Source organism: Hoplias malabaricus, chromosome 15 (assembly GCF_029633855.1).
Source record: "Hoplias malabaricus isolate fHopMal1 chromosome 15, fHopMal1.hap1, whole genome shotgun sequence".
NCBI classification, from domain to species: domain Eukaryota; kingdom Metazoa; phylum Chordata; class Actinopteri; order Characiformes; family Erythrinidae; genus Hoplias; species Hoplias malabaricus.
Genome location: NC_089814.1, coordinates 29,621,540 through 29,634,589, shown reverse-complemented (window position 1 = coordinate 29,634,589; position 13,050 = coordinate 29,621,540). Strand labels below are relative to the sequence as shown.

The following is a 13,050-nucleotide window of genomic DNA, read 5'->3' as shown; positions in this document are numbered from 1 at the left end:
GAAATAAACGCTAAGTTGGACTGTACTGTCCGCACTGAGTTCGTACAGAGGCGGAGAGAAGCCCGGAGCGCAGGCCTGGCGTTTAACCGCAGGTTCTGATGGAAAAGTGATGGGCGTTCCGCAGCGGGCTAAGAGAGGTTAGCATCCACAGGCAAAGTCTGAGGGAAAAAAACGAGCTGAACCAGGATTTAACTAGGAAAAAGGGAAAGGTTTGTGTTTGAAGATGGGGAGAGAAGAACTATTTTCGTTCGCTTTTCCCAGAACTTGTCTTAAACACTCGCTTTAGCGAGTTTAAGTTTTATTCCCGGGCTGAAAGAACACTTTTCTTTTCTAGCTTAAAAGCTAAAGCTCTTGACTAGCTAAGGGAAATCAGTGCAATTTGTATGTGGCCGGCGGATTAACGTCAGGAGCGCCGGAGAAAACCGACTGCAGCTCGGAACTGAACTAGTTTTCCCTCCTTTTTGGAATTAACAGTGACATCAGATAGTCTTCAATGGATTTAATATTCAAGCAAGCACTGAAAAAAACTCCCTCACGACGCACAGCAGAGGTAAAACAAGTTCCCTTATTCACCTCAGCCTCACCTGGTAACTCTCATTTACCTGGAGAACTAACTCAACTAGGAGAACAACTAACATGTACTTTAACGGTATTTCAACACTTTTTAAAACACTTTTCCCTCAAAGGAAAAAAGGAAAATGAGGTTTATTTTTATACATCGCCTACAAATACAACAACCACTCGGGATGTAGTAGCTAGCGATAACTCAGAGAAATGTTAGGTCTAAACTAACTGTTCGTAAGAAGCTGGCTGAGGGAACAAAGCTAGCGATATATCCTTGAATAGTTCATTTATCTATATTTAAACGTGCTTGTTCTTATTATGTATGGTTTAGTGGTTACAGTCACAGTGGGCAGTGATACCTTTCAGCTGCAGATTACCCACCCCCACCCAAAGGAGCATTTTGTCGTTCCACGATTACAGACAGTAGTTGACTCCGTTGCTCTGCATACACGCCGTTCTGCAGTCGTCAGGACCCCCGGAGAGCAGGTATAGCTTTGGGTGGTGGATCATTTTCAACGCTGCAGTGACACTGACGTGGTGGTTTTTGTGTGTGTTGTGCTGAATACGTGTGGGTCAGACGCAGCAGTGCCGCAGGAGTTTTTAAAAACCCCGTGTCGAGTCACTGTCCACTCTGTTAGCCACTTTGCTGGTCTACCGTTTAGATGTAGGGCCAGAGACAGTAGCTCATCTGTTGCTGCACAGGACACTTGGAAGGATATTATTGGCTGATGGACTATTCTCGGTCCAGCAGTGACACTGAGTGCTCTTGTGTGGTCAGTGGAGTTTCAAAACACAGCTGACTGGGAGCAGCCACTGTCTTTTGCTCAATTTCGTTCTCAAAGGAGTATTATTACACTTTTTTTAATCGTTTTAGTTCTTGAAGGTGAATCCATAGTTAATTCATTCATTCATTATCTGTAACCCTTATCCAGTCCAGGGTCGCGGTGGGTCCAGAGCCTACCTGGAATCATTGGGCGCAAGGCAGGAACACACCCTGGAGGGGGCGTCAGTCCTTCACAGGGCAACACACACACACCTATGGGCACTTTTGAGTCACCGATTCACCTACCAACGTGTTTTTGGACTGTGGGAGGAAACCCACGCGGACACAGGGAGAACACACCACACTCCTCACAGACAGTCACCCGGAGGAAACCCACGCAGACACATGGAGAACACACCACACTCTTCACAGACAGTCACCCGGAGGAAACCCACGCAGACACAGGGAGAACACACCACACTCCTCACAGACAGTCACCCGGAGGAAACCCACGCAGACACAGGGAGAACACACCACACTCCTCACAGACAGTCACACGGAGGAAACCCACGCAGACACAGGGAGAACACACCACACTCCTCACAGACAGTCACCCGGAGGAAACCCACGCGGACACAGGGAGAACACACCACACTCCTCACAGACAGTCACCCGGAGGAAACCCACGCGGACACAGGGAGAACACACCACACTCCTCACAGACAGTCACCCGGAGGAAACCCACGCGGACACAGGGAGAACACACCACACTCCTCACAGACAGTCACACGGAGGAAACCCACGCGGACACATGAAGAACACACCACACTCCTCACAGACAGTCACCTGGAGGAAACCCACGCGGACACAGGGAGAACACACCACACTCCTCACAGACAGTCACACGGAGGAAACCCACGCGGACACATGAAGAACACACCACACTCCTCACAGACAGTCACCCGGAGGAAACCCACGCAGACACAGGGAGAACACACCACACTCCTCACAGACAGTCACACGGAGGAAACCCACGCAGACACAGGGAGAACACACCACACTCCTCACAGACAGTCACACGGAGGAAACCCACGCGGACACATGAAGAACACACCACACTCCTCACAGACAGTCACCTGGAGGAAACCCACGCGGACACAGGGAGAACACACCACACTCCTCACAGACAGTCACACGGAGGAAACCCACGCGGACACATGAAGAACACACCACACTCCTCACAGACAGTCACCCGGAGGAAACCCACGCAGACACAGGGAGAACACACCACACTCCTCACAGACAGTCACACGGAGGAAACCCACGCAGACACAGGGAGAACACACCACACTCCTCACAGACAGTCACACGGAGGAAACCCACGCAGACACAGGGAGAACACACCACACTCCTCACAGACAGTCACCCGGAGGAAACCCACGCGGACACAGGGAGAACACACCACACTCCTCACAGACAGTCACCCGGAGGAAACCCACGCGGACACAGGGAGAACACACCACACTCCTCACAGACAGTCACCCGGAGGAAATCCACGCGGACACAGGGAGAACACACCACACTCCTCACAGACAGTCACCCGGAGGAAACCCACGCGGACACAGGGAGAACACACCACACTCCTCACAGACAGTCACACGGAGGAAACCCACGCGGACACAGGGAGAACACACCACACTCCTCACAGACAGTCACACGGAGGAAACCCACGCGGACACATGAAGAACACACCACACTCCTCACAGACAGTCACCCGGAGGAAACCCACGCGGACACAGGGAGAACACACCACACTCCTCACAGACAGTCACACGGAGGAAACCCACGCAGACACAGGGAGAACACACCACACTCCTCACAGACAGTCACACGGAGGAAACCCACGCAGACACAGGGAGAACACACCACACTCCTCACAGACAGTCACACGGAGGAAACCCACGCAGACACAGGGAGAACACACCACACTCCTCACAGACAGTCACCCGGAGGAAACCCACGCGGACACAGGGAGAACACACCACACTCCTCACAGACAGTCACCCGGAGGAAACCCACGCAGACACAGGGAGAACACACCACACTCCTCACAGACAGTCACACGGAGGAAACCCACGCAGACACAGGGAGAACACACCACACTCTTCACAGACAGTCACCCGGAGGAAACCCACGCAGACACAGGGGAGAACACACCACACTCCTCACAGACAGTCACCCGGAGGAAACCCACGCAGACACAGGGAGAACACACCACACTCCTCACAGACAGTCACACGGAGGAAACCCACGCAGACACAGGGAGAACACACCACACTCCTCACAGACAGTCACCCGGAGGAAACCCACGCAGACACATGGAGAACACACCACACTCTTCACAGACAGTCACCCGGAGGAAACCCACGCAGACACAGGGAGAACACACCACACTCCTCACAGACAGTCACCCGGAGGAAACCCACGCAGACACAGGGAGAACACACCACACTCCTCACAGACAGTCACACGGAGGAAACCCACGCAGACACAGGGAGAACACACCACACTCCTCACAGACAGTCACCCGGAGGAAACCCACGCAGACACATGGAGAACACACCACACTCTTCACAGACAGTCACCCGGAGGAAACCCACGCAGACACAGGGAGAACACACCACACTCCTCACAGACAGTCACCCGGAGGAAACCCACGCAGACACAGGGAGAACACACCACACTCCTCACAGACAGTCACACGGAGGAAACCCACGCAGACACAGGGAGAACACACCACACTCCTCACAGACAGTCACCCGGAGGAAACCCACGCGGACACAGGGAGAACACACCACACTCCTCACAGACAGTCACCCGGAGGAAACCCACGCGGACACAGGGAGAACACACCACACTCCTCACAGACAGTCACCCGGAGGAAATCCACGCGGACACAGGGAGAACACACCACACTCCTCACAGACAGTCACCCGGAGGAAACCCACGCGGACACAGGGAGAACACACCACACTCCTCACAGACAGTCACACGGAGGAAACCCACGCGGACACATGAAGAACACACCACACTCCTCACAGACAGTCACCTGGAGGAAACCCACGCGGACACAGGGAGAACACACCACACTCCTCACAGACAGTCACACGGAGGAAACCCACGCGGACACATGAAGAACACACCACACTCCTCACAGACAGTCACCCGGAGGAAACCCACGCAGACACAGGGAGAACACACCACACTCCTCACAGACAGTCACACGGAGGAAACCCACGCAGACACAGGGAGAACACACCACACTCCTCACAGACAGTCACACGGAGGAAACCCACGCGGACACATGAAGAACACACCACACTCCTCACAGACAGTCACCTGGAGGAAACCCACGCGGACACAGGGAGAACACACCACACTCCTCACAGACAGTCACACGGAGGAAACCCACGCGGACACATGAAGAACACACCACACTCCTCACAGACAGTCACCCGGAGGAAACCCACGCAGACACAGGGAGAACACACCACACTCCTCACAGACAGTCACACGGAGGAAACCCACGCAGACACAGGGAGAACACACCACACTCCTCACAGACAGTCACACGGAGGAAACCCACGCAGACACAGGGAGAACACACCACACTCCTCACAGACAGTCACACGGAGGAAACCCACGCGGACACATGAAGAACACACCACACTCCTCACAGACAGTCACCCGGAGGAAACCCACGCAGACACAGGGAGAACACACCAAACTCCTCACAGACAGTCACCCGGAGCGGTAATCGAACCCACAACCTCCAGGTCCCTGGAGCAGTGTGACTGCGACACTACCTGCTGCACCACTGTGACCCCTGAATCCATAGTATTTCCTTAAAAAAAAAAGTGAATTTCCTGATTTATTCCTCTACTTAAATTTAAATAAAATGATTTAATATGTTTCAGGTGTCCGTAGGTGTGAGTGTGTGAGTGAACGTGTGTGTGTGTGTGTGTGTGTTGCCCTGTGAAGGACTGGCACCCCCTCCAGGGTGTATTCCCTCCTTGCGCCCAGTGATTCCAGGTAGGCTCTGGACCCACCGCGACCCTGAACTGGATAAGGGTTACAGATAATGAATGAATGAATGAATGTTTCAGGATTTTTTCATGAAGCCAGAACGCTAACAAAAATTGTTCTGTGTGGCAGCTGTGAGCATTGTCTGAAATGTTTAATCGTCCGTACAGAATTGTATTAAACAGCAAACAAGATGTCATTGATTTAAATGTTTTTTAAGTAATTATGTTTTTTGTTACAGAGATGGATACTTATCAATTGACACTGTGTCCCCATGTGTGATCTAGGCAGGAAACTGGTGCAATCCTTTTGAAATGTGCATCATTCAATTTTAATTGAGTTCTTATGTGTTATTGTAGTTCACCTAACTAGCCACCACAGGTTGTGCATCCTAAAGGCCAGTTCATGCTTCTGCATCAAATCTGCATCATATCATACGCCGTAACCTGACGCGCACTTCCTCAGATGTGAAACTGCACGTTTTGGTATTGCAGAGAGCAGCCAACTGTGATTGTATCGGCAGTGGGACAAACATGGATCAAATTGGCGAGAGATAACAAAGAAAGTCTTGAAATATGAGCTCCTTATTGGATCTGCAGATGGCTGCAAATTCATGATGAGATTTTGAACGGATTGGACGTCACAAAGTGTATGAAGAAGTAGTTGCTCCAAGATGCGGGGCACCCAGGCAGGAAAAAACATGCCAGCAATGTGTCCAATGCAAAAGGATAACCGCTTACAACAACGCAGGCTACAGAATAGACGCTGCATTAATTTAATGGTGATAACGTCAATTTAGACGAAGGAGTCTCCAGAATTCTCCTGATAAACAATCATATCATGGTACAATTCATTTATGAAATATCCCATGCCAGCTTGACAGGGCCTTCATGACTTTCAGTCAAGTGAGCATTGTATTGCAGACCTTGTTAGTGGTCTGCACACCAGACAGCATAACCACAGCAAGTGCCACACACAGTAAACTTCTGCATCAGTGTACATTTTCACACGGGACTCCACAGTGAAAGACTGCGCTGTGAAGTGCAAAAAAATAACATTTTTATTCTATTTTTGAGACGTGTTGTAAGCAGTTTCTACGCAGTAACAGTACAGAATTCGGTGCTCGTTCTGAATGTACAATCTAGGCCAATAAACATCCTGTGTTTTCTGAAACAAGAGGACTCATTTTGTCTCCACCCGTGCCCAAAGGCACGAGGATTAACTTCATATAAACGCCTTCAGTTAAATTCCTGTTTCCTAAAACACAAGGATTCTTTTGCGTGTGTATTCTAATGTTTATTAAAACAAGAGGGTTCATTTCTATATGCCTTGCTGTGAGGGTACAGTGATCTGTTGCTTGCCTCCCTTATGCTTGTGTGTAAATAAATAAACAAATATATAAAATTCTATTTTATTTTTACTTAAAAAATAATAATGCCTACCCTACATTAGAATGATTGTACACAGCAAATGGTTAAACAAAGGCAGTTCAGTCATTCATTGGCTGAAACCGCTTATCCAGTTCAGGGTCGCGATGGGACCGGTGCCTACCCGGAATCAATGGGCGTAAGGCGGGAATACACTCTGGAGGGGGCACCAGTCCTTCACAGGGCGACACACACACACTCACACATTCACACCTACGGACACTTTTGAGTCACCAATCCACCTATCAACGTGTGTTTTTGGACTGTGGGAGGAAACCGGAGCACCCGGAGGAAACCCACATGGACACGGGGAGAACACACTAATGCCGCCATAAATAAAGGCAATAGTGTATTTAATATTTTACTGCTTGAAATGATCATGATGGTCCTTAATGCCCTTTATTGGACCAAGGCTATTTGATATTGAAGCATAAATCTGCTTTAAATCAAAACCAACAACTGAGTGCATTAGTCAAGGCGACCTCCAGTGGTCAAATGGGTGAACCACAACAACAAAGACAACCTCTCTGATCCAGAGTGTGGTTGTTCAAACAGGATTTCTCCCTGAATGCACAGGCACAGAATGCACATATGCCATTGCTAAAAATATTAAAATATTAAAAATATATCTAAGTTGTTTTCTTCATATTTTAGAGTTTATTTGTTGTTAGAAAATTAAATGAAATTACATACTGCACCTTTAAGAAAGTTAAATAACAACGTGAAAGTACTCTAACACACCTGTGCGAGCGGTAATATTTTTATCTCATTTACTGTCAGCCGGTGCCAGTCACCACTGCTGCTAGAGTTAATAGCTTTGACTTTTGGACCTGCTCTTACACAGTCCCAAGGTTTTCATTACATGGTTACACTATAATATTTTATATTTACATGGCCGAGCAGAAGTAATATGTTAAAGGAGCCTTGGACCCTGCATTGTTTAATTGTTTAATCACTGAGAAGTAAAAATGAATTCAGAGTGGTTTAATTAACGTGTAATGGTCCACTGCAGAGAACTTTACTCAAATGTTTGTGGACATCTTTCTCTCCAACGTGTTTTTTCTGGCATTCTCATCTGGATCTCAGTTCATAGATTATCTTCGTTTGCAGCAATTACAAGTTTTACCCTTCTGAGAAGGCTTTAGACTAGATGTTGAAATGTTTGCATTCAGTCAAATAAACCAAACTTCATGTGTAACTTAATGCCTATAATAGCCTATAATTGAAGGACTGAATAAACTAATTATGTCAGCAAAGTTTATGTATAAATAATATTGCATGAATATAAAAGGAAAAAAACAGCTATTTCCTGCAGTAATGCCATGTAGGCGTACACGTTTTTTTATGAACACATCCTCTAGGGCATTTGTTTGGTGTCCTAAACAAATGCCCTATTAATACCCTTCAGGAAAACATAAAAAAAAAAAAAACGTTTTTAAATATCAGATCTATTAGAGCCATATCCTGCGAGACTAGTTCTTTGTGCAAATTCTGCTCATAAGACATTTTTGGGGTGAGTTCTAAGCATCTGTGGCATTGTCTGACTTACTCTCATTGTTCAAAGACACACACCGGGAGGTGCTTTGGCCATTCAAAGTTGTTCATTGCCGTGAGTGTGTGTGAATGTGTGAGTGTGTGGTGCCGGGTGATGGTGTGCTTGTCCAGACTCCGGACCCACTGCGACCCTGGACTGGATTAGTGGTTACAAACAATGAATGAATGGACCATGTGTGATCATTTTCGCTAAGTTATTGTTATGAGAAATTGATGAGAATATGTTGAATATCCAGCAAAACTGATTGTGGTAAACTTCCTTGTGATTTAGTGTGAAGGGGTCCCACCCCACCCAACAACCAACATTTCTTACGCTAGAAAATTTGAAGTTGTGGCGTTGAATTTCAGAGGTTGCAAACTCCAGTTTGCGGTTGTACTGTGAGAAATTGGACATTATTTATGTAAGGCTTCTGCTGTGAATAGTAAGAATTTGTAGATGCAGCAACCAAATGTGGATGTTAACAGTTTGTCAAAGTATTCCCAAGCCAGGTAGTAACAGTCATCTCGGAAGTATGAAGTGGTGTTTGAGGGATTGAAGCATGCAGGCGTTTGGAGTTTACAGACTTGCCATTCACTTGCCATTTTTGAGTATTAAATAATAATAAATGCATAATAAAAGTTGAAGTTTATAAATTATTGCAATAATTAAAATGTGGGATTCTTCACTTCTGCATTTTTGGCAAAATGGCAAGCCTCAACTCATTTTGCTTAAAAAGTACAAGGCATGGATGCTTCTTTCACACCTGTATCTCCTGCTCAGGATCGTATTCTTTTGTTGTTGTTGAATATTTTACTGTGATCCTAGTCTTAAAATGCCCATGTGTTGCAGTCATCTCTTTCAGAATGTGCCAATGTTGTCAAGAATTATAATTTTTTTTTGCATACGGCTGGTTTATTAAAAGTTAAAATTATACTGCTGTTTAAATTCCATGCTCCCAGTATTATAGCATCAGCTGTCAAAGCTCTTAACATGTTCATTACCAATAATATACCCCTTAGAGAAAATGTTAATATTTATTTATCGCTGCACAACCACATACTCTTTGCCCTCCAGACAGGCTGGCTTTGATAGATTACGTTTTCCTCCATTGTCTTGCTTTGTTGTGCTCTAATGTAAGTTGTCTAAAACAATTTTTTTAAATCTACTCATCACCTACTGTTTTTTTGTCTATGCTTTTGGCCTATTGCTTTAGTTTACTGGTTTGAACAAGTTCCACATACTTCCAAATAATAATGCTTTCTATGACCAACTACAAAGCCATTTCAAATCTCTTGAATATGTTTTTGTTGCCTATGTTCATTAGATGAAAAGAATTGATAAAGCACAGAGGATCAATTTGTGAACTATATATTGTACATCACTTTCCTTCATTGCAATGGACTCACTAGGATTCTTGTTTTTCTAAGTGTATTTGGTCTGGCACCTACTTAGTAGAGAAATGGCAACGAGTGTGGAACACTCTTACTTTCCATGACATACCGCAGTGCTGCTTTTTATATCTTCTACTTTTTCCCAGAGAATTTAATTCTACACGCAAGATGTCTTTGTGCCTTTCCCGTAGCTTTGGAAAAAAAATATTGTGGCTTGCATAAACCCGACATAAACATGACAAATGCTTAAAGGTGTTTGGCTTTGTTGTTTGGCACAGTGGAATAGCAAAACCAGTGTTAAATCAAAGTTAAAAAGGGTACATATTATGTAATTCCAAAAATTTGCATTGGATATACATATTATTTTGGGGATCTAGGATGCATACCAACCCACAAGCTGTGAAATAAAACAACCTGGGCAGTCTTTCGTAGTCTGCCTAAGAATAAAAACATTTGTTGTATGATTTTGTGTCGAATTCTGCGTAGAGTTCAGACACTTTGCAAACTCATGTCCTTCCTCCTCGTCTTTGTCTTCAGTCACAGTGCTGGACCCCTGTTGTGAGATTGTTGCAGTGTGGAACTACCTTAAGCCAAGTGTCATTTAATGGGCTTTAAAGCTGTTTAGGACTAGTGGAACAGTGTTTTCAGAAGTTATTGAACACCATTTAATATTTTGGAATGGAGTTGGAATGGCTTTTGTGATCCAGAATTAATCATCCAACATCAGTGCAATTTATCGCTGTCCTAAGAAAAACACGTATGTCCAAAATATTCACTTTTACAGGAGAAGGAAATGTGAAAAGAGATCATTCCAAGCCATTTTGGAGCATTTCTATTGGTCCATTCATCACGAAACGTATTTTTCGTTGGACAGTGACAATATGGTGTTATGGCTGAATGTTGTTGTTTACATATGCAGCCTCTTCTGATATCCATTGCAATGCTACGCAATGTCTCTTACTGTTGCTGTAATTTGCTTCGTGACTTTGTGTTGCAATCTGGTGATAGATTGGGTAAGACTTCATCCTTCTCACTGAGAGAGGGTAATGAATGTTGTGCTGACCGCCAGACTGCCTTCTGTGTAATTATTCAAAGAAAAGCTTTGCATATCTAGGAAACATTAAAGCTGACAAACAGATCTATTTTTAAAGCCTTATAACACTCAGGTGTTTATGCAGATATTCCTCCAAAGCAGTCAGCAGTCCCACAATCTGCATAGCTGTTTTATTGCCTCCAGAACAATGTCCACTCTGTTAAAATCTTGTGAAGTTCATGTGAAAGTATCACTTTGAACTGTTGCAGCAAGAGGTCACAATCTCTGTAGGAGGATTCAGAGGGAAACCGTGGGTTGGAGAATGATCAGTTTCACTTCTGTAAGATGGACTTGGAGAGTTGGTGCCAGAAGGTGGCAGCAGCACTGTACTAGACCTATGTGTGATATCATTGCATATATCTGATACAGTTGCTTGTGTAGACATATATTCAAATAAGACTAAAGGAAGGTGTCTGGCTTTCTCTTTGAGACATTTCTAGGAAATGTCGTTTATATATTGCTGTAGGGTAATTCTGTATTGGACCTTCTGTTTGAGCAAAATGGTTTTGCAGAGGACTGCAAAGCTCCAGGACATTAGTGTAAAAAAGTCAGAAAAGACATAATTATAGCATGCTCCAAAAGACGTCATAAGGGCTTATAATTCACACATAATATAGTCCTACACCAGGCTCTTTAACACTTTTAGCTTAAATCTTAATGACAGTTCTGCCTTTTAGCACACTTTGCTGTTATTGGGCTTCAGAATATGAATAGTCTAATAAAAAAAAAACACAGTATATCTAAAGTTTTGGACAATACACTCATTGCTGAAAAATGGATAGTTATGCACCCACAAATTATATATAATGTATATAATAGGGCTGGGCATTCATTCATTCCTTATCTGTAAGCGCTTATCCAGTTCAGGGTCGCGGTGGGTCCAGAGCCTACCTGGAGTCACTGGGCGCAAGGCGGGAATACACCCTGGAGGGGGCGCACTTTTCACACATTCACTCACACACTCACACCTATGGACACTTTTTGAGTCGCCAATTCATCAACGTGTTTTTAGACTGTGGGAGGAAACCGGAGCACCTGGATGAAACCCACACAGACACGGGGAGAACACACCAAACTCGAACCCGCAACTGCAACACTACCTGTTGCACCACTGTACCGCCCTAGGGCTGGGAAATTAATAGAAAATTAATCTAAATCAACATTCAGATCTTCTAATCGACCTAAAAGATATCGATTATATTGATTATTTTTATTCTGTTATGTCCCCACTGTGTGTTCATGTACTGTCTCTTTAAGATCACGCTACTGAGCTGATTCTGCCTCTATTTGCCACATGGAAGCAACCTAAATGCTGAAGTCAACCAAGCGACTCGAGCAGCTAGTACCAAAAAATATGACATGCTGTGCTTGACTATAAATAAGACGACACCGAACAAAATGGAGTCAGTTGTAAGCGCTGAGAAAAAACGAGAGGAACAAGTTCCCAGCAACATTCGAAAAAATATCCCATATTTAATACTGGAGCATATTTACAGTACAAGACTTGTCACTGAACTATGACGGTCAGAAATACAAAAACAAAATAATCGTTTTCATAATCGTTAATCGTAATCGTTGTAAAATGTTAAATTAATCATGATATTGATTTGTGCTCATATCGCCCAGCACTAATATATAAAATGCATGAAAGGAAAATAAGATCTGCTTGGCAAGCTGTTCGTGACCTTAAAGGGGTTATATCGCATTAATTTGAGTACCTACAAATCTGTTTTCCTCTGTTTTCTCTACGTGACAAACTTGCATGTCCTCCTCCTCCTCCTCCTGTAGCATGCTTTGTAAATGTTGCTGTGATCTGACTCTGCTGGCCACCGTAGCTGACACGTGCGTCTTTCTGATTGTTACGCACAAATGCACAGTCCTAGTCTGATTCAGAGCTGCAGTGTGAGGGGACGTGATTCGAGTCGCCAGCCGTCCTGTATTTGGACGCTGAATGCTGTATGTTGGACCCATTCAGGACCCGTTATATCCTGTATTTTTGATGGGAGACTGTTACTGGACGTGCACACCGAAAGCAATATGGTGACTGGAAGTCACTTATTTTCAATGAGAGTCAGCGACACTGGGCGACATTGAGCAACGCGAACTTGGCAAATTCAGCTTTGCTCAACTCTATGCAAATGAGCAGTGATGCATGCCACCGACTACCAATCAGAAAGCAGGTCTTCACGTTTCCT

General features: G+C 45.1%; 1 protein-coding gene across 3 annotated transcripts in view; it reads left to right on the top strand.

Moving 5' to 3' along the window:
* Positions 1-125: 125 nt before the first annotated feature.
* Positions 126-13,050, top strand: part of LOC136668527 (rap guanine nucleotide exchange factor 6-like) — a 134,599-nt gene continuing 121,674 nt past the window's right edge. For all 3 annotated transcript variants that reach the window (XM_066646098.1, XM_066646097.1, XM_066646096.1), the window contains exon 1: positions 126-550. In XM_066646098.1, coding sequence (XP_066502195.1) covers positions 494-550 — 57 coding nt within the window. In that variant the 5' untranslated portion in view covers positions 126-493. The remainder of the gene's footprint in view (positions 551-13,050) is intronic.